Genomic DNA, 23,335 nt, shown 5'->3' on the forward strand with positions numbered 1-23,335 from the left:
GAGGCAGGTTCACTCAAAAATCTGGTGGCAGCAGGGAAGAAGCTGTTCTTGAGTAGGTTGGTGCGTGTCTTCAGACTTTTGTACCTTTTTCCTGATGGAAGAGAGCATGTCCGGGGTGCGTGGGGTCCTTAATTATGCTGGCTGCTTTTCCGAAGTATGGACAATGTCAATGGATGGGAGGCTGGTTTGCGTAATGGACTGGTCTTCGTTCATGACCCTTCGTAGTTTCTTGTTGTCTTGGGCAGAGCTGGAGCCATAGCAAACTGTGATACAATCAGAAAAATGCTTTCTATGGTTCATCTGTAAATGATGTGGGTATGCCGGCGTTGGACTGGCGTAAACACAGTAAAAAGTCTGACAACACCAGGTTTTAGTCCAACCTATTTATTTGATAATATACTCACAAGCTTTCGAGGGACACCCTCTTCGTCAGGTGAATGGAGAGTTCTGGCCTCAGACAGAGCATATAAAGCACAGACAGTTTAGAGATTACTGATTAGAATGCGAATCTTTACACCTAACCTGCTGTTCAAGACCTGAAGTGGCTGATAATGTGAGTGGAAGGAGCACTGATCACAGTTTAAAGAGATGTGTATTGTCTCCAGACAGTACAGTAAGTGAGGTTTTGCAAACCCAGGCAAGTCACGGGGGTTACAGATAGTGCGACATGAACCCAAGATCCCTGTTGAGACCGTCCTCATGTGTGCGGAACTTGGCTATCAGTCTCTAGACACATCTCTTTAAACTGTGATCAGTGCTCCTTCCACTCACATTATCAGCCACTTCAGGTCTTGAACAGCAGGTTAGGTGTAAAGATTCGCATTCTAATCAGTAATTTCTAAACTGTCTGTGCTTTATATGCTCTGTCTGAGGCCAGAACTCTCCATTCACCTGACGAAGAGGGTGTCCCTCGAAAGCTTGTGAGTATATTATCAAATAAATAGGTTGGACTAAAACCTGGTGTTGTCAGACTTCATCTGTAAATGTCAGTGAGAGTCGTAGTGGACAATATCAAATTTCCTTGGTCTTTTAAGAAAGTAAAGGCATAGATGAGCTTTTTTTAATTATAGTGTCAGCACGGGAGTCCAGGACAGGTTGTTGGTGACCATTGATGCATCTCAGGAATTGGTCCCCCTCATTGCTTGGTCTGTATTATCACAGTTAAAGTCTCTCGTTATCACTGCTCTATAAGAATATAACCGATAGCAGCAAGGGTAGATCATTTGACTTCTCAGGCCTACTCTGCCACTCAGTAAGGTACGGCTGATTATTGTGACTTTAACTCCATTTCCCTACCTGCTGCCCATGACCCTGGACTGCTTTGTAGATTAGAACATAAGAAATAGGAACTTGAGTCTTTCTGCATCTTTGTACAAGTTGCCTACAACTTTGTTCCCTTCTCTCCTTCCCCCTTTTATTACCCTGTAATATCCTATAATATACACGCAGCAGCGCTACTCCTTAATTCTAACTAAATGAGGGTGGTGGAGTCAGTTCCATTGAGATTCTGAAAAGGGGATTGGATTATTACCTGTAAAGAGAAGAATATACAAGGTTACGGAGATAAGGCAGGGGAGTGGGATTGGATAGAATGCTCTTTCAGGGAGCCAGTGCTGACTCAATGGGCCAAATTACCTCCTTCTGCATTGTAATATTTCTGTGATTCTGTGAAATGGATTCTTTGAACCTTCAAGTACATTGTTACTTTCTAGTGTCTGTAATTGTTGATTAATAGCACATACCCCTCCTTTTCTTCATTCCCTAGCCCTTGCTGAATGCATTACAGACAGGAATATTAAGTGGGCATTCCTCCCCTTGTTCGAGCCAAGTCTGTGATTTGCCATTATGTTATTAAATCCCTGAAGCTATTTGTGTCTGCTGTTCAACAGCATTATTCATCATGTATAAGAGCACACGTACCAAAAAGGAACGGGAGTAGGCCACTCGGCCCCTCGAGCGTGCTCCTACATTCAATAAGGTCATGGCTGATCTGATTGTAAGCTCAACCCCACATTCCTGCTTACCCCTGATAACACTTCACCCCAATGTCAATCAAGAATCTTTCTTGCTCTGCCTCAAAAATATTCAAAGACTCTGTTCCCGCTGCCTTTTGAGGAAAGGAGTCCCAGAGACTCTCAACGCGCTGAGAGAAAATATTTATCATCTTTGTCTTAAATGAGCGAACCCATATTTGTAAACAATGACCCCTGGTTCTAGATTCTCCAATAGGAGGAAACATCCTCTCCACATCCACCCTGTCATAGAATCCAACAATGTAGCCACTTGGCCCATCGAGTCTGCTTCGACCACAATCCCACCTGTGGCCTATCCCTATAACCCCATGCATTTACTCTAGCTAGGCCCCCTGACAATTTAGCGTGGCCAACCCACCTAATCTGCTCATCTTTGGACTGTGGGAGGAAACTGGAGCACCCGGAAGAAACCCACGTAGACACGGGGAGAATGTGCAAACTCCACACAGACAGTGACCAAACTTGGGAATTGAACCCGGGTTCTCAGTGCTGTGAGGCGCAGTGCTAACCACCCAATACACCTCAGGATCTTAATAGTTTCGAACGAGTTGCCTCTTAATCTTCTAAACTCTAGTGGGTACAAATCTAACCTATCCTAACCTGTTCTAACACTCAGAGAGTCCAAGTCAGTGTTGTTTAGATTTTTGAAAAAGTCCTGTTCTGCACATGAGCGTGCAGATTTTGGCTGTGTCACCGTTTGCGATGGATTTGCTGTTGCTTGCCTCCCAGTGGCGTTGAAATTCTGCTATGAATTCCATTTGTCTCAATCCTGCTTCATTGCAAATCAATATGGAGCAATTCTTAGTTAATGACACATTTACAGAGAGAGGAAAAGAAGAAATGATTTACCATTTTGTTGATGTTTAAAATTTCAACTTTTGGTTCATATATTTTGATTCACAAATTGAGTCCCAGTTCACTCAATGTGCCAATTAGCTTGAAAAAGTTACTGAACTAACAGTTGGTGTTGGATCCAACTTGTTCATTATCTCAGTTTTCAAATACACTTGAGCTTAATAACTCATCGAGTTAGCTTCCCTGAAAATAAATAAGTTACAGTGTCAATATAAAATCAAATGAAAAACCCAACTGGGGCTCCAGTGAGTTGTGTGCAGTTGGAAGTTGTAAGATCTTATTAAAACATAATGTGGAGATGCTGGCATTGGGACTGGGGTGGGCACAAGTCTCAACGCCAGGTTAAAGGCCAACAGGTTTATTTGGAATCACGAGCTTTTGGAGCGCCGCTCCTTCATCAGCTGTGTGAAGAGGGAGGTTTCACAAACACGGCACTCATAAACAAAGACTCAATTGCAAGATAATGGATGGATTGTAAGTTATTAAAATTTTGTGGTGTTTCGGGTGTGTAGGATTTAACAGCAGTTTCATAGCTTGGATTATGTTATTAAGTTAAATGTGAGAAAGGCTCCAATGTACAAAATGCCTCGAGAGGAAATGCCTCTTTGCTTTGTGTCTCACCAACATATCGAGGCCGAGACTCATAAACCGTGAAAGTGACTCATGTCTGGCAGAAAGTGGAACAAAAACAGAAAATGCTGGAAAATCTCAGCAGGTCTGTCGGCGTCTGTGGAGAGAGAATAGAGCCAATGTTTCGAGGCTGGATGACCCTTTGTTAGAGCTGAGAAATTCTGTCGGAGAGAAGAGCAGTGCTTCTTCAGGGAAGGCATTCCTGGAAGAAAAGCGGCAGTGGGTTAAGTGGGTTTGGTAGGTGGGGTTGGCAGATTAAAAAAGGCCCCCCTTTTGGCTGTGCTGAGATATAATCAAGTGCCTCCCTTAAAGAGGCGATACTATATGAAATTTCAACCTGGGCTTTGTATAATCAACTGTGGGTCAAACCAACATGATTTTAGGTGGCTCTGTGGTGCAATGGATAGCGCATTGGACTTCTAGTTGATTGCAAAGACATTCAGAGGTTCTGGGTTCGAGTTCCTGTGGAATTGCTGCCTTACTTTGGGGCGGCACGGTAGCACAGTGGTTAGCACTGCTGCTTCACAGCTCCAGGGACCTGGGTTCGATTCCCAGCTTGGGTCACTGTCTGTGTGGAGTTTGCACATTCTCCTCGTGTCTGCGTGGGTTTCCTCCGGGTACTCTGGTTTCCTCCCACAGTCCAAAGATGTGCAGGTTAGGTTGATTGGCAAGCTAAAAAATTGTCCCTTAGTATCCTGGGATGCATAGGTTAGAGGGATTAGTGGGTAAAATATGTAGGGATATGGAGGTAGTGCCTGGGTGGGATTGTGTTCAGTGTAGACTTGATGGGCTGAAGGGCCTCTTTCTGCACTGTCGGGTTCTATGACTCCAGGATAAATGTATGCCTTTGTTAGGGAGCATTGCTGTTAGGCACTTACACTGAGAACGATTTGGGATCAATTGAAATTTCATAGGTAGATGAATGAGAAACAAGCTAAAGCTCTTCACTCACATTATATGCCATTTCATAAGTCCCCATCCTGTCATAAAGCTATATTTGTCCATCTGCACTAAGATTAATCCCTTGTAAAGATCATAGTACAGATGGAATGCATTTCAGTGCTGTCCACTTTTACATCATGTCTAAACAAGACTTTAATTCACCATTACCACATACCTAGAAAAGGTTAAGTAATATTATCTCTTTTGCAAGCTTATATCGCCTTTGAAAGTGATTGTGGTATTTTTGAACTAACACAGAATGATGAGACCATTGCGTTGCAGGGTTTAACATTCATGGCTGATATTACTGGTCTCTCCTAATGCACGTGTACAAACGTTATCTTTATTTCTTCTGTCTCCACTTCTCGGCTGAGTGCTTCATTCAGCTGCAGGTGTTTATACCAGATCAAGGTCTCCAATCTGACCATGAGCAATATAATGAGCTGGTGTATCTGGTCCGGCTCAATTTGGATCAGTAATGCAGTCCTGGCATGATTCCCCTCATCAGTCACTGCCCCTACATGTCCTTAAACTAGCTGACCTCACAGTACGAGCTGGAATTTATTTAAATTTTTTTTAGGTTTGTAACATGCTGAGGGTTCAGGGCCAGTAAAGGAAAATTTCCTAATAATCAGCAGACCATTATGTTTCTTTCTTCTTTATTTTTTAATTGCTCACTGGATGTGGGCATCCCTGACTATGCCAACAATTGTTGCCCATTCCTCTTGCCCTTAAGTAGGTGCTGGTGAGCTACCTTCTTGAACCGGTGCAGTCCGTGTGCCATAGGCACACCCACAGTGCTACTAGGGAGGGAGTTCCAAGATTTTATTAAGTTTATTAATTAGTGTCACAAGTAAGCTTACATTAACACTGCAACAAAGTTACTGTGAAAGCACCCCAGTCCCACATCCTGGCATGCTGGGTACACTGTGGGAGAATTTAGCGTGGCCAATGCATCTAAACACCATATCTTTCAGACTGTGAAGCACCCATAGAAAACCCACACACAGACACTGGAAAAGATACAGGCTCCACACAGATGGTGATCGCAGCTGGATCCCGGATGCTGAGAGGTAGCAGTGCTAACCAATGTACCATCGTAACCTAGTAAGAGTGAAGGGGCAGTGACCAAGTTCCAGGTCAGAGTAGCGTGTGGGTTGGAGGGGACCTTGCAAATGGCGGTGTTCCCAATCATCTGTGCTGCCTTCTAGTCATAGGCCCTTTCTGAGGACCATTTTTTTTACTGGTATGCCTACCCCAAAATCAGGGTGATTGAGGCTTGCCGAGCGGCATTCTCCATTGGCCTCAGATGCAATCTTACAAGCCTCGGGTGGGCGTGCCAGTAAAATTCCAGCCATGGAGTCAGAGTAATGCAGCACGGAAACAGGCCCTTCGGCCCAAGTGGTCCATACTGACCATGGTTCCCCCCCCCCCAAGCTAGTTCCAATTGCCTGCGTTTGGCCCAGATCCCTCTAACCCTTCCCCATCTATTTACTTATCCAAATGCTTTTTAAATGTTGCTATTGTATCTGCCTCAGCCACTTTCTCTGGCAGCTCAGTCCATGTATGCACCACCCTCTGCGTGAAGACGTTATCCCTCAGGTCTCTTTTAAATCTTTCTCCTCTCACCTTAAACCTACGCCCTCTAGTTTTCAACTCCCCAATCTGGGAAAAAGACTATGTGTGTTCATCCTATCTGTGCTCCTCATAGAATCTATAGAATCCCTACAGTGCAGAAGGAGGCCATTTGGCCCATTGAGTCTGCTCCTACCACAATCCCACCCAGACCTCCCTGTAATCCCACATATTTACCCTACAAACCCCTGACACTAAGGGTTAATTTAGCATGACCAATCAATCTAACCTGCACCTCTTTGGATTTCTTACACATTAATAAGGTCACCCCTCATTCTCCAACGTTCCAAGGAATTAAATCCTACAGACAGACAAAGAACAAATATTTGATACCATATAATTGGAAATTGGTTATTTGGTTTTGGTGTCTGAACAGTGAAGTTTTCATATTGAAGTCTACAAAATTAATTTTATTCAGTTTAACACTGCTTACAGCTACTCACTGGTAAATCTGCAACTGGGACATCATTGAAATATTATTAAGCAGCCATTTGTCATTCCAGGGAGTTATATTTCCCTTGGTTGGGGAGTTTGGAACCGGGGGAGGGGTGGGGGGGGGGAGGTGGCACAATTTCAAAGTAAGTGGGGAAGCCACAAAGGACCGAGATGAGGAGAGGGTGGTGAATCTCTGGAATTCTTTACTCAGAGGCTGTGAAAGCTCAGTCATTGCGTGTGTTTGAGGTAGAGATTGACAGATCTCTCATTAACAATAACATAAAGGATGATGGGGCTAGTGTGGGTGAAAGGCATAGAAGTATCCAATCAGCTATGTTCACATTGAATGATGTAACAGTGTTGATGGGCTGAATGGCCTACCCATGTTCATGTGTTCCTGTATCATATGTACAGTTAATAATCATAGAATCCCCACAGTGCAGAAGGAGGCCATTTGGCACATCGAGCTATGCCAACAACAATCCCACCCAGCACCTATCCCTAGAACCCCACGTTTTCACCCCGCTAATCCCTCTAACCTAAGCATCCTGGGACACTAAGGGGAAAATTTTGCATGGCCAATCAACCTAACTCGCACATCTTTGGGCTGTGGGAGGAAACTGGAGCACCCGGACGAAACCCACACAGAGACGGGGAGAATGTGCAAACTCCACACAGACAGTGATACAAGCCAGGAATTGAACCCAGGTCCCTGGAGCTGTGAGACAACAGTGCAAACCACTGTGCCACCGTGTCAGCCCTTTTTAAAGAGCTAATGATTCAGCTTCTCTCCCTTTTCCAACAATTTGTCGAGTATTAGGGTTGCTTGTTCCCCCTCCCTACTTTGCCATCTCCTTTTCCCTGCTCATTCCTTCCCATTCTTTCTTTCTCTTCCCTCCCCTCTGCCACCTTTCCCATCCCCTATTCTCTCTGTTCTGCTTTTCTTCTGCCCATCCTTAATTAAGTTTAATGTGGTGCCCCACTCCAGGATTTCAGGATTAAATCAAGGCCAACACTCTGGTGCAGTACCGAGGGTGTGCTGCACTGTTGGAGGTGTCACCTTCAGATGAGATGTTAATTTGAGGCCCCACCTTCCTTCTCAGTGTTAATGGATCCAAACTGGTCAATTAAGTGGGAACTAAGACACAAAACTTTTCTTTATTATGTGTTTATTGACTTGTTGAGTTTCACAGGTCTTCTCCCACACAACACTGTGTCCCATCTATCTCCTTTCTAGACTCAATTTAGTAAAACAAAAAGACAACAAATTAAATGGAAATGAGAGGGGATGATAGCCCCATGTGAGGCACTGTGAAAAAAATCAAATAACTAAAATATTATCTCTGGGAGTGATGAAGTGCTGCCCACTGGTCATGGAAGGCCTGAGGCACACTGCTGGACACTGTGTACTTTGGCTCCAGAGCCATTTGATCATGATCATAGCCACAGTAATGAGCATAGCCACAGTAATGAGCATAGCCACAGTAATGGGGCAGACTATCAGATTGAACCACTCTTTCCAGTGCTCACTGCCAAGTCCAGACAAGGCATACTGTTCGCCGAGAAGGAAAGGAGAGAGTGCGGAATGTAGTGTTACAGCCATAGCTAGAGAAAGATCAACTTATTGCGAGGTAGATCCATTCAAAAGTCTGATGGCAGCAGGGAAGAAGCTGTTCTTGAGTCCTCAGACTTTTGTATCTTTTCTGTAGTGATTCTATAAATAACTCACCCGTTTCGCTTAATCTTAACATAGTAATTGACAAACTTTAACAGTGTAACACTTACTGAGTATAAAAGATCCTTTGCCACTACTTCGAAGAAGAGCAAAGGGCTTAACTCTGTGTTTATCCATCAATCAACATCATAAATAAAAAAACAGATTATCTCATCATTTTTAATTTGCTGTTTGTGGGAGCCAGTCGTGACTGACTGACTTTTACACTTCTTACAAGTGACTCTACTTCATTGGTTGTACAATACTTTGAGACACTAAAATAATCAAAGCCTTTCTTGATTTGAGAGCTTCGGTTTAGTGTCATTCCATCTGGGAAACGTCAGATGGGGAAGGGATGGGAGGGTAGGTGTGGGAGAGGGGTTTTGTCACTGGACCTGTCACTGCTTAAGTGAACTAGCTGTGCACGTTTGAGGACAATGAAAGATTTAGAAATGGAATTCCTTCTCCTGGGGTGGGTTTACCGGTGAGATGCCCGGCCGAGAACTGTCTGTTTCCATCGAAGCGGCTCTCTGCCTGGTACATGGATAATGTTAGAAGTCTCACAACACCAGGATAAAACCCAACAGGGTTATTTGGAATCATGAACTTTCGGAGCACTACTCTTTCATCAGGTGAATGGATGATTACTCTAGTGGATGAGTACGTGGATGACTACTCTTGCTCCTCATTGTATGATACCATCTTGGCAACTCCATTCAGCCTTGCATGTAACAAATGGTCTCATTTCCTCAGAAACTGGCTCAATGGTCTAAACTGTAAGGAACTTGTGTCACACTTTGCACAGAGATGGAGCCTGACTGGTCCAGTATTTGATTTGCTTCACCGAGACTGGCAACGTGTTCAACAAATTCAACATCATGACAATTTCCTGTGGTTCTGTAATACTTTCTAGTGAAGGTAGGCTGCTAAGTGCATCCATATTCGCCATGTGTGTGTTCCAGGTTGGTGGTTGAACTTCAGCCTCAAGTGATTGTCTGTGTGGAGTTTGCACATTCTCCCTGTGTCTGCGAGGGTTCCCTCTGGGTGCTCCGGTTTCCTCCCACAGTTCAACCTTTTGCAAGCTAAGTGGATTGGCCATGTTAAATTTCCCTTTAATGTTAGGAGGATTAGCAGGGTAAATATATGGGGTTACGGGGATAAAATGTGGGTGGGATTGTCACCAATGCAGGCTCAATGGGCAAAATGGCCTCCATCTGCACTCTAGGGGTTCTATGGCTTTATGAATCAGACAAATTGAGAGAATAACTGGGAAATTTTCCAGTGGACCTTCAGATTCCATAGAAACATAGAAAATAGAAGCAGGTGTAGGCCATTTGGCCCTTTGAGCCTGCTCCGCCATTCATTACGATCATGGCTGATCAGCAAACTCAATAGCCTGATCCTGCCTTCCCCCTATATCCTTTGATCCCCTTAGCCCCAAGAGCTACATCTAATTTCTCCTTGAAATCACGTAATGTTTTAGCCTCAACTACTTCCTGTGGTAGTGAGTTCCACAGGTTCACCACTCTCTGGCTGAAGAAATTTCCCTGCATCTCAGCCCTGAAAGGTTTGCCCCTCATCCTCAAACTATGACCCGTGGTTCTGGACTCCCTCCACCATCAGGAACATTCTTTCTGAATCTACCCTGTCTAATCCTGTTAGAATTTTATAAGTTTCTATCCTGCCGTTCCAGGAATCAGCCTGGTAAACTTTCACTGCACTCGCTCTATAGCAAAGACATCCTTCCTCAGATAAGTTTCCACAGTTTAACTACCTGGAAGTGGCAGGCAGTGGGGGGGATGCCTGTGCTCCAGGCTGGCCTTTCCTGCCAGCCTGCAGGAGCATCCACAGGGTGTGGTGTAGAGGGTTTCCCAATTCCTTCCCTAAACAGTGGTGACTTACTCACTGCAACCATTTTTAAATTAAAGATATTAAAGAGTTGTCGCGTGGTGGCCACCATTTTGAAGTGCCCGCTCTGTTCCTTATCCTCCATTGTAGACAGTTGCTCATATCGAGTTGGAAGGACTTTGAGAGTCTACCTGCCACTCCTTAATTGGGCTGCCCTCTGACCCCGATTAATTGGCCTGGAGGGAAAATCACAGGTGAGTGCCTGTTCACCCACCACCCCCCCACGGGACAGATTCGCAACCTGGAAATAGTCCCGACCTGGGTCTCCCACACCCTCCCTGAGGGATAGTCCAGCCTCCCCCTCCCACCCCCCAGTTGCAACAGGCTGTCTTCTCCTGTCATTCCCACAGGCATTAACCCCTCAGCAATTGCCAGTAAGAGCAGCTTTGTGGTGGGGTGTACCACTGCGGGACCTGACTGCTTCACTTCCCAATCGCAGAACACTGGGGGTGATTTTACCATTTTGATTCGAAGTGCTGAACCTGGGCACGATTCAGATCTGACTTGGAAACCTGTTCTCAGGCGGCCCCATACGCACTTAGCCTGAAAAAAAAATTGCGAGTCTGGATTGCGCTGTGGGCGGAGCTTATCGTGCCCGAAACGCCTCCGGTCTGATCCGAACCTTCAACCGCGCACGCGCAGTAAAAAAAAATGTGAAAAACATTCCCCTGTCACATTGCTCCCAGGCCACAAAAAGCAGATAAAGCGGCCTGGGAGTGATGGTCACCACAGATATCGTGCCCCCCACCCCCCTCGCAACATAATTGTCCCCCTTATCCGCCCAATGCCCCCCCGCCCCTGCTACCCAGATCATGACACCCTACCTTCCTTCCTCCCCCACCGATTGCCCATAGAGTGGCAGTGGACCCCCCCCCCCCCCCGCCCCCCCCCATACTCTGGCCTCTTGCCTCCTCCCTCCACCAGAGAACCATCTGGCCTCCCCCCCTCATCACCCCCACCAGAGATACATCTGACCCGCCTCCTCCTCCCTCTCCCCATCAGAGAATGATCTGGCCTCCCTCCTCCCCTCCACCACCGATCTGAGTCAGAAGCTCTGGACTTACCTCCTCGGAAGAGGAGTGCCTGAATCGGATCTTTGTCAAGCATGTCTGTTTCTCGCCGAACCTGGATGGGCGAACGTGGTGATAAAGGGGAAATGCTGGTAAGTTTGGGCGTCCAGCTCGTTAAGTCAATTTAAATGCACGCAAATGTATTTAAATTGATGTTGCGCCCGTTTTGGGTGCGGTTCCGATCATGGCCATTTTTGGGCCTTGTTAAGTGGGGATCTGCGCGGACCTGGGCACAGACGGCACTATTCGCCTCAAGCCTGACTTTATCACATTTTCGCACCTGAAAACAGGCACAACGCAATGATAAAATCGCCCCCATTGTTTAAACTTCAAAATGACTTTATTGATTGTGAAACTCCATGGCAGCCAATGGAATCAAATATCAAATGTTGGGTGTAACAGGTGGCTGATCTGATGCTGCTGGTTTGATGCCAATTTTCCACCCTGTCCTGTTTAGTGGCTGCTAGTATTTCTGCATTTCCTTCTTGTTTCTGCTGTTCCACTATTTCATTTAAGGATCTGTAAGGACTTTGCTGCTTGGTACATTCTGCATTTTGGATTGACAGTAACTGTCCTCCTGCAGTGTCAATGCCTCTGCTGCTTGTTCCAGGCTTGGGTCGTGAGAGTGGCGGAGGGAGAAAGGTGCGGGGAGGCGGTGGGGGGGCGGGGGGTGGGGGGGGGGGGGGGGGCGAGGGGTTAAAAAGGGGTGTAAGTTACTTTGACATTAGTTCTACCTAAAGACAACATTGCAGAGCATGTTGTGTCTAATTACACTTGGAGACAGGGATGGAAAAGTGTAGACACTGTTTCCCTTGGGATTGATAAACAGCTCAGCTGGGAATGCGGTGAGGTTGCCAGATCAGCTTTCCTGTCCCTCTCCTGTTTCTTGGTGGGGGCAGTCCTCACACTCTGTCGCTGGCCGCTTGGTGTGCGGTGCTTTGCTACTCTGTGCTCAGCACTCATCAAAATTTTTTTGCATCAGAAAATTGATATCCCCCTTTGTGCCAAAGACAAGTGATGTCAACCTCTGATCCCCCCACAAAAGCAACTGCCCAGTCTTCTCCGAGAGAGAGAGGGTGTGAAAGAGGGAGTGAAAGCTCTTGTGCTTGTTCTGACATCTGAAATATTTTTACTTTCTCTCTCTCCGTTGGTTACAGACCAGAGCAGAGATGACTTCTGCTTCAGGAAATGCAACAGGGTTGGAAGTTCTCCTTTCAACACTCAAGGTAAGACACCTTTCCCCATCTCCATCCCTTTTGTGTTCAGATTTATAGATACTGGGCTGAATTTGTCAATTGCTCCAGATTTCTTAAGGATTTAGATTGCCCTAAACTAACGAGTTAGGGATTTGTCAACTGGTTGAAAGTGAAGCTACACATAGAATTGTGGGATCCCTACAGTGTAGGAAGAGGCCATTCAGCCCATCGAGCCTGCATCAGCAACAACCCACCCAGGCCTTATCCACGTAGCCCCATGTATTTACCCTACTAGTCCCCCTGACAATAAGGGGCAGTTTAGCATCGCCAATCAACTAAACAGCATATCTTTGGACTGGGGGGAGAAAACCAGAGCATTTGGAGGAAACCCACATAGACATGGGGAGAATGTGCAGACTCCACACAGATTGTGACCTGAAGCTGGAATTGAACCTGGGTGCCTGGCCCTGTGAGGTGGCAGTGCTAACCACTGCGCCACCATGCCACCCACTGCATCTAAAAAAAATTATTTCAATGCGAGAGCGTTTGCATATACTCGAGTCGTTTTGGGATGAGATATCCGCATGTGCTTACAGACGACGCATCTTCGAAACGGAATAGTTAGAAATTGTTCAAAATTATTATTCTTTGATCAGAAATAGGGAATATTCCTGGCCCCAAACTTCACTGAGGAACACGGCATTGTTCAGCTTGTAGGAAAAATTATAATTGCAAATGTCTCCAAGATGGCATTCACCTCTTCAAATCAAGTTGTTGCTGGAAGAAACAATCGATCAGTTACGATCAGTTGTTGCTTATTTTCTGCTGACTGAGGGAAGAGTTTAAAAGATTTTATGGCACATGTTGTAATGAATAATGGTGTTAATCTATACTGAGTCAGGTCACCAATTACATCTGCATCATGATTTTTAATGCTCTGGATGATGTTGTGTTATACTGGCCATTGTGTAACTGGACAAATCACATTTATAAATCACCTTATAAACATTGGGGACTGTACATAGGAAATGAAGAAGGCAATTTAATCCTTCAATCCTGTTCCACCATTTCATTAAATCATGGCTAATGTGAACCTCAGCCCCATTAACCACTGCATCACTAGAGATAAGAGCATAGGTCCCTAGGATGGTACAGTGGCACAGTGGTTAGCACTGTTGCCTCACAGTGCCAGGGACCCAGGTTCAATTCCGGCCTCGGGACACTGTTTGCACACTCCCTCCTTGGCTGCATGGGTTTCCTCTGGTTTCCTCCCACAGTCCAAGAATGCGTGGCTTAGGCTGATTGGCCATGCTAAATTGGCCCTCAGAGTCAGAGGGATTAGCAGGGGAAATGAGTGGGGTTACAGGAGTAGGGACCTAGGTGGGGCTGTGATCAGTACAGACTCGATGGGCCAAATGGCCTCATTCTGCACTGTAGGAATTCTATGATATGCCCCCTTCACCAAACAGGAATCAATTGGTCCATCAGCCACAGACATTTGGGGGAGTGAATTCTATATTTTCCACAACCCACTTTGTGAGAAAGGCTCCCTAATTTCACTAACTTTAGGGTGATGATGGTGTTGTGGTAATGTCACTGGGCTCGGAAGCCTAAAGTCCAGGCTAAGGGTCTGGGGACACGGGTTCAAATCCCAGCATGGCAGCTGGTGAATTTAAATTCAATAAAAAAAAGAATCTGGAATTGGAAGCTCGGACAGAATAATTCAGGAATAGATGAATGGCTTTCATCTCCTCCCTCCCCACCCCAATACGCACAGTAGGCTTGGAGTCGACAGAGGCCGACCTACCCCAAAGCCATACGTTGCGGTGGGCAGGCTTGACGGGGCCAGTGTGGGACTTGCACCTCTCACTTGGGAGGAAGTTCTACCCTTGGGCCAATTAGATTGACCAGTAGCTCCATCAGTCTTAGCAGCATCAAGACCATGTCAGTGGCCACTGCCGGAACTGCAGGAGAAGAAGGATGAAGGCCCATAGATTCCCAGGTCAGGGCCTTGGGCAGGGAGGTTTTGGGGCAGGCCAGTGAGGAGGTGGGTTTCAGGTTTCAGGTGGGTGGGAAGGATGTGGTGGTTCAATCTTAGGGTGGCCACCCCTCCCCCTCCTCACTTGCCCTCCCCTAATCAGCAAAAAGGCCCCCAAAATTCAAACCACCTTGCATACCTCACAGGGAGATGATGGCTTAGTGGTATTGCTGCTAGACAATTAATCCAGAAACTCAGCTCATGTTCTGCAGACCCAGGTTCGAATCTCACCATGGCAGATGGTGGAATTCGAATGTGATTTAAAAAAAAAGGAATTAAGAATCTCCTGATGACCATGAAAGCATTGTCGATTGTTGGAAAAACCCATCTGGTTCACTAATGTCCAGTAGGGAAGGAAATCTGTCATCCTTACCTGGTCTGGCCTACATGTGACCCCAGAGCCACAGCAATGTGGTTGACCTTCAACTGCTCTTAGGCAACTTGTGATGGGCAATAGATGCTGGCCAGTCAGTGACGCCCATGTCCCACCAATGGATAATGAGGAAAAAGTACTAATGTCCTCTAGGGAAGGAAACCTGCCATCCTTGCTGGGTCGTGACTCCAGACCCACAGCCATGTCTTGATTCTTAACTGTTCTCAAGAGATGGGGAATGGAAATGTTGGCCATGCCAATAACATCCATGTCCCATAAAGGAATAAAACAACTTTAAGAATGAGCATGACCAAAGATGATGGCAACATAAGGAGTGGGTAAAATAATTTGAATAATATATTTGTAAATTTCCTGTGCTATTTTCATGATAAAGGTGAACAATTAAGGCAGCTGGTTTGTGATTAGCCATAAAATGGAAACTAATGGCAGAAAAGCTGGGGATATTGTAGGATCATACAGCTCAGGAAAGACCCTTCGACCCATCAAGTCTATACTACAGCTAACGGCGTTCTAATCCCATTTTCCTGGACTTGTTCCATATCCTTGAATGTTCTGATGTTTCAAGTGCTCATCCAAATATTTTTTAAAGGTTGGAAGGTTTCCAGTCTCCACTTTATTTATGTGCAGAGAAAACAAAATATTTGAAGTAGAAAATGGAAATCGAGTAAATGGGTAGACACACGAAAGGAAAGGAGAAGAAGAGGGAATAATTACATTGAAAACTGAGTAAGACTTCTGCTGGCCTCTGGGTCACTGTCTGTGCAGTATCTGCATGTTCTCCCCATGTCTGCGTGGGTTTCCTCCCACAGTTCAACGATGTGCGGGCTAGGTGAATTGGCCGTGCTAAATTACCCATTACGCCCTGATTTTACCAGCATGGCTGCCCCGAAATTGGGGCAGGTGAGGCTCGCAGAACGGCATTCCCCATTCGCCTCTAAATTGTTACTGGAGGAAAAGGTCACAATGGTTTAAGAAATATTTTTTAAAAAGATCCACAGGTTTGGTAACATTTAAAGATCAACAAGGGGTGTTGAATTGAAAGGCAAAGATGGGCAGAAAAAGTCATGGAAAGAATCTGTGGGAGGCTTGAAATATTATTTAGGGGCGGCATGGTGGCACAATGGTTAGCACTGCTGCCTCACAGCTACAGGGACCTGGGTTCAATTTCAGCCGCGGGTGACTGTCTGTATGGAGTTTGTACATTCCCCCCATGTCTGCGTGGGCTCCCTCCGGTTACTCTATTTTCCTCCCATAGTCCGAAAGACGTGTGAGTTAGGCTGATTGGCCATGCTAAAGTTCTCCTTGGTGTCAGGGGGATTAAGAAGATAAAATATATGGGTTACAGGGATAGGACTTGGGTGGGATTGTAGTTGGTGCAGACGTGATGGGCCAAATGGCCTCCTTCTGCACTGTAGATTCTAGCATCTACAGGAGGTTGCAAAGCATAGCAGGACTACCAAACAAGCAATAAAGGGCAATGAAAGCAAAATTATGTAGATACTGGAGATCTGAAATAAAAATAGAAAGTGCTGGAAAGACTCAGCAGGTCAGTGGAAAGAGAAGCTTGAATTAATGTTTCTGGTCCACATTGCTCTTCTTCAGAGCTCTGTGTTCTTCCGGCACCTTCTCTTTCTTATATAAGTCACAGAGGTTACTGGGTAACCTTGTGAAGTACAAACACCAACAGGAGAGAGTGTGAAGGAAGTGCATTGCCAGGAGCAATAGAGGTCAGAGCGGTGGTTAGCAGAGGAAAGCTGAAGTGGGAAGCCAGGAACGGTCTCTGGTTTAAATGAGGACCGGACAATGGCCAGCCTTGGAAGGAGCATGGCTTTACGGTCATGGTCAAAAGCTGATGAAACGGGAGAAACAATGACCGGAAGCCTTGTAAAGGGAAAATGTAAATGTATTAAAAAAAGGAACTTGCAAGAAGTAAATTAGATTCTGTCACTCGGCTTTCCAAAAATACAAACAATAAATGATTGTGAATCTTGATTCTAAACGCTTCACTGTGGCACAGTGGCACAGTGGTTAGCACTGCTGCCTCACAGCGCCAGGGACCCAGGTTCGATTCCTGGCTTGGGTCACTGTCTGTGCAGTGACTGCACGTTCTCCCCGTGTCTGCGTGGGTTTCCTCCCACAGTCCAACGATGTGCGGGCTAGGTGAATTGGCCGTACTAAATTACCCATTAGGCCCTGATTTTACCAGCACGGCTGCCCCGAAATCGGGGCAGGTGAGGCTCGCAGAACGGCATTCCCCATTTGCCTCAGGCGTGATCTTACAAGCCCTGGATGGTCATGCCGGTAAAATCAGCGCCTTACTGTCAGGGGGACTAGTTAGGTAACTGCATGATGGTGATAGAGTCTGGCTGTGATTGTAGTCGGTGCAGACTCAATGGGCCAAATGGCCTCCTGCTACGTAGGATTCTATGATCTGACCCATGTGGTTCAGCTCCATGTTTTACTTATAATGCTTATTATGTTAAAGGTGCTTCATGTATATAAGTTATTGTTGTTCATGCTAATTTGTTTTTCAATAAACAACAGGCTGTAGATTCGCTCCTTGCCCCTTGTAAGATGACGGGGAACAGCTCAAATTCCCCAGTCTTTTCCTGAAGATTTCAGTAGGCTGAAATCCACTCAAACAGCAACTCTCAAATTTTGTCCATTGATATTTGATAAATTGCGAAAACTCCTTGGAAATGTGTAACTGCCTGCTTCATTTGAAAAAAGCAAACTGACTGTGATATCCATGACGGGAACAGTCACAAAGGTTATACATGTTTGCAAACTGCTATGGAGCTTTCTCCAGGCTGGTTAACAGGGAGGCAATGACAACAATCTCTGCAGTATATGGAACAATAGCAGCTGATGTCTTTATTAAACTCTCTTGCACAGCACCTGAGTTAAAAAGACACCTACCAAGCGAAAACAAGACAGAGCTGCATTATAAATGTTACGCCTAAAGGAGAAAAAGGATAACACAGAGAGAGGCAAAGGGCCAGATACAGAAATGTTCGCGTGTAATGAAATCACTTTTAATCTAATTTTGGTACACCTTGTTTGAATGAATTCACTGTTCGGCAGTCTAATCCCCGAACCGGGGAGACAAACCATTACAGAGTACAAGCTCAGATACTGTTGCAGTAAATGACGTACCGAAAGAGGGCAGATAAGCAATGTAATTAAAAGCTGAATACTGCAGCGCTGAAAATCTGAGATATAAACAGAAAGTGCTCGAAAGACTCAGCAGTTTGGCAGCATCTGTGCAGAGATAAAGAGAGTTCAGCTTTCGAGTTCAGTTTGACTTCTAATCTGGCTGATGGGATATATGCCGTAGAGAAAAGGAGAGAGAGCAGGGGGAGCAAGAAAGAAGGTCAGGGGTAAGTTAGAGAATAGGGAAGATTAAATGACTAAGATGCCATGGAACACAAGACAAAGGGAGTGGCAATGGTGGTATTAAAGACTAAAGCTTTGTCTAGAGTAGGTGTTAATAGTAAACAATGTAATTATATATTTCATTGCAATGATTTGTCCATGTATGAGTTTGCGAGATGTAGGGAGGGATTTTCCAGTTTTAGGGTGGGCGCACCTGGAAAAGCCCTACCTACATCTCGCAAACTCATATATGGACAAATCATTGCAATGAAATATATAATTACATTGTTTACTATTAATACCTGCTCAAGACAAAGCTTTAGTCTTTAATACCACCATTTCCGTTCCTTTGTTATTACGCCTGAGGTCAGCAGTCATGGTCTCTCCCTAGCCCGCTACGATTTCCATGGCCGGGAGTATGGGAAAATTCCCTCCTGTAGGTTTTAAAAAGGTGGAATCCAACATAAACCAATGAGATAAATACTCTTTGTTTTGCTTTTAAGAACCTTCTATAAAATGACATTGCGTAAACCCAAATCAATTCCTCCTTTGCATGGGCACACGCAGCACAGAACAAGGCTGACAATGCTACTCATTAACCGGCAACCTCATTCAAACAAGGCCGAGGAGTGAGCAATAATTCAAACTTTTGTAATCCTCTGTGACTGATTCTCATGGTTTATATTTGACATTCTTTTTGGAAGATAGGAGTGGGAGAGTGATGTGGGGCAGAATTTTCCCATCCCATCCATCTGCCATGGGAATCGTAACAGGCAGGACATGGACCACATATAGGTGAGATTTTCCAGCATTGATGTGAGCCCAGCTGGAAAATCTCACCCGTTAAGTATTTCTTGCATGTATAATAGAGCTATAGAGTTATCAAAATTCCACATATTGCTTTGCTTCCCTTATAAAGTGGTGGGTGTTTGCAAATCTGAAAAGAAATCTTGGAACATAACAAAATAATAAAAAAAATCGAAAGCTGACCAAAACTGTTTTAACGATCTGATCTCCAAAAGACCAACAACTCCCAAATAACCCAGACATGGAAAATACAAGAAATGATACAGATTTTGCAACTTAAGCAGTTGATGGACACAACATTCTTTCAGTTGCACCACTGGGATAAAGGAATAATTTCAGAAGGATGGTTCCCAAATAACTTTTGGATTTTAACATTAAAATAGTCTTTCAGTTAATTTTAAGCATTTTTACATTTTTTAACTTCTCAAGTAAAAAGTCTCACAAGTGAAAACGCCAAGATAAAGTCCAACAGGTTTATTTGGAATCGTCAGCTTTCAGAGTGTGGCACCTTCATCATAACTTCATAACGGAAGCAAAGTAATATGTGGAATTTTGACAGCACTGTTATACACGTAAGAAGTATTTCACGGGTGGGATTTTCCGGCTGCCCTCTCCCCAATGCCGGAAAATCTGGCTCAAGATCAACAGACCCATTCCCATGGTGGGCAGGATGGGAAAATCCTGCCCCGTGTCACTCTCCCACTTCTATCTTTCAAGTTAACAAAGGTATTCTGCCCCTTCTGGGCTCGGTTCAGTAACAGCGTGTCCAAAATCCAACTCCTTATCGCTTTACAGAGAAATATTCTCTTCTCTCACAATTTGCTTGCAGTAGTCCTCCTCTCCCTGTTCAATTCAACCAATCCAGTTAAAGATACACTTCTTCATTTTTTCTAGTTTACTCTCTTATTCTTTCCTCCCCTTCAGAGTGATATCAAATAAAAATTCAATTGAGAACCAAGAGGAATACACAAGGTTCAGGGGAGGAGGTGAAAAAGCACATATGAGTAGGGAACAGGGATTATGAGAAAAGATTGGTATCCAACATAAACTCTATGAAAGGCATTCAAACCCTGAAAGAAAGAAACAAAACCAGAAAATGCTGGAAAATCTCAGCAACTCTGACAGCATCCGTGGAGAAAGAACGGAGCCAAGGATGACCCTTCATTGAAGCCACTGGTTAAAGGAAGAGTAGGGCCAACTAGGGATCTAAAAGGGGCTTTACAAATAGAGACAGGAGCATGGCTGATGTAGTAAATTAACACTTTGCATTTGTCTCTACTAAGAAGGTAGAGTATAAAAATTGTCGTCTGTTATCACAGCTGTATAGAATGTTGGTTAGGCCACATTTGGAATACTGCGTCCAGTTCTGGTTGCCACACTACCAGAAGGACATGGAGGCTTTGGAGAGAGTGCAGGGAAGGTTTACCAGGATGTTGCCTGGTATGGTGGGTCTTAGCTATGAGGAGAGATTGGGTAAACTGGGGTTGTTCTCCCTGGAAAGACGGAGAATAAGGGGAGACCTAATAGAGGTGTATAAAATGATGAGGGGTATGGATAGGGGGGACAGTGGGAAGCTTCTTCCCAGGTCGGAGGTGACAAACACAAGGGGTCACAGGTTCAAGGTGAGGGGGGCGAGGTTTAACTCAGATATCAGAGGGACATATTTTACACAGAGAGTGGTGGGGGCCTGGAATGCACTGCCAAGCAGGGTGGTGGAGGTGGACACACTGGGATTGTTTAAGACTTATCTGGATAGTCACATGATCAGATTGGGAATGGAGGGATGCAAACTAATGGTCTAGTTGGACCAATGAGCAGCACAGGCTTGGAAGGCTGAAGGGCCTGTTTCCTGTGCTGTATTGTTCTTTGTTCTATCTAGGCCATATAACAGAGGAAGAAACTCCTGTCTCTAGAAGGTTCCAGATTTGAATTCCGCCATGGCAGATGGAATTTGAATTCAATAAAAAAAATCTGGAGTTGAGGATCTACTGATGACCATGAAACCATTGTTAATTGTTGGGAAAAAACCCATCTGGTTCACTAATGTCCTTTAGGGAAGGAAATCTGTCATCCTTACCTGGTCTGGCCTACATGTGACTCCAGAACCATAGCAACGTGGTTGTCAACTGCCCTGGGCAATTAGGGATGGGCAATAAATGCCGGTCAGCCAGCGACGCCCATGTCCCATGATTGAATAAGACAAAAATTGGTAAGGATGAAGTGTTGGACAGATACTTAAAGTAGGCAAGGCTCTGTGACCGGATGAGACGCATCCAAGGATATTGAAGGAGGTGAGAATGGAAATTGCAGGGGTGCTGGCCACAATCTTCCAGTCTTCTCTAGACTCAAGGCAGGTTCCAGAGAACTGGAGAATTGCAAATGCTACACCCTTGTTCAAAAAAAAAGTTGTAAGGAAAAGCCCAGCAATGACAGAGCAATAGTTTGAACTTCAATGGTGGGGAAGTTTCTAGAAACAATTATTTAGGATACAATTAGTAGTCAGGTGGAAAAATATAGGCTGATCATGAAAACCCAGCATGGGTTTCTAAAGGGGAAACCATGTTAAAGTAATTAGACGGAGTTTTTGAAAAGGTGACAGAAAGGGTCAATGAGGGGAATGCTGTTGAGGTGGTGTACATGTACTCTCATTCGATAGTGTCACACTTGAGAGAAAAGTTTCAGCTCGTGGCAGCAGCAACATGGATGCAAGATTGGCTAAATAACAGGGAACAGGGACTAATGGCCAATGGAAATTTTAGGGCTGGAGAAAGGTTTGTGGGTCGGTATCAGGATCTTTGCTTTTCCTGGTGTATATTAATAATCTAGATCTAGGTGTGCAGGGGACAATTTCAAAGTTTGCAGATGGCATGAAACATAAAAGTATTCTAAACTGTGAAGAGGACAGTGTAGAACTTCAAAGGGACATAGGCAAGTTGGTGGAGTGGGCAGATAGGTGGCAGATGAAATTCAATATGGAGTGTGGGGTGGTGCAATTTGGTTGAAAGAACATCGACAGACAATACAAAATAAGTGTTACAATTCTTAGTGGGGTGTAGTGTCAGGGGGACCTGCGTATATACACGCATAGACTTTTAAAGATAGCAGGACACATAGAGAGATCCATTAATAAAACATAAAGTATTCTAGGCTTTATTGATAGAGGCAAAGACTACAAGAGCAAGGAGATGATGCTGAATTTAATCAAGCTATTAATTAGACCTTAGCTGGAACATTGTGTACAGTTCTGGGTGCCACACTGTAGGAAGGATGTGAATGCATCAGAGAGAGTACAGAAGAGTTTACAAGAATGTTTCCAGGGATGAGAAATTTCAGTTATGAGGATAGATTGGAGAGGTTGGGACTGTTCTCCTTAGAGAGAGGAAGGCTAAGAGGGGATTTGATAAAGATGTTCAAAATCATGAGGGAGCTGGAGAGAGTAGACAGGGAGAAACTGTTCCCAATCATAAAAGGATCAAGAACGAGAGGACACAGATTTAAAGTGATTTGCAAAAGAAGCAAGTGTGAGTGGTTCACACAAATGGTTCGGGTCTGGAATGCACTGCCTGGAGGTGTGGTGGGAACAGGTCCAATCAAAACATTCCATTAGATGATGATTTGAATGGAAACAATGTGCAGGGATCTGGGGAAAAGGCAGGGGAATGGCACTCTGTCACAATCTTCATTGGAGAGCCAGTGCAGATGTGATGGGATGAACAGCCTCCTTCTGCACCGTAACAGTTCTGTAATTCTGTGAGTTTGTGTCAGCACACTTCTTCCTCCCCATCCCAAAGTTTTCCTTTCAGTTTTACCCCAATACCCCCCAAAGCACTTTTGCCCCTTCCTTTCCCCTTTCTTTAACATGCATCCCTCTTCATTCTATGGCCATTCATTTCCATCTCTTTAATTACCATCTATCTCGCCCTTCCTCTTCTCTCCATTCCCCTTCTCTCTTTCATTGCCATTCACTCACTGCTCTTATTATTCTTTATTCTTATGTGGGATGTGGGCATTGTTGATGAGGCCAGCAGTGGTTCCCATCCCCAATTGCCCATCCTTGAACTGAGTGGCTCGCTATGCCATTTCCGAGGGTGGTTCAGAGTCAATCACATTGCTGTGGGTCTGGAGTCACATGTAGGCCAGACTGGTTAAAGATGGCAGATTTACCTCCCTAGACTAAAGGCATCCAAATCTCAATTTACAGAAGGTTCTTAAAAACAAGAAGAAAAGCTTTTACCGAATTAGTTTGTGATGTATTCCTCATTAAAAAAAATTACATCTCGGAATTTGATAGGTGTCAAATCAT

At 44.8% G+C, this 23,335-nt stretch overlaps 1 protein-coding gene across 1 annotated transcript in view; it reads left to right on the top strand.

The window, feature by feature from the left end:
- Positions 1–12,313: 12,313 nt before the first annotated feature.
- Positions 12,314–23,335, top strand: part of agbl1 (AGBL carboxypeptidase 1) — a 223,136-nt gene continuing 212,114 nt past the window's right edge. Inside the window, exon 1 of the mRNA XM_080214182.1 lies at positions 12,314–12,448. Coding sequence (XP_080070308.1) covers positions 12,392–12,448 — 57 coding nt within the window. The 5' untranslated portion in view covers positions 12,314–12,391. The remainder of the gene's footprint in view (positions 12,449–23,335) is intronic.

Source organism: Carcharhinus amblyrhynchos, chromosome 28 (genome assembly GCF_965287045.1).
Source record: "Carcharhinus amblyrhynchos chromosome 28, sCarAmb.v2.hapA, whole genome shotgun sequence".
In the NCBI taxonomy this organism is placed as follows: domain Eukaryota; kingdom Metazoa; phylum Chordata; class Chondrichthyes; order Carcharhiniformes; family Carcharhinidae; genus Carcharhinus; species Carcharhinus amblyrhynchos.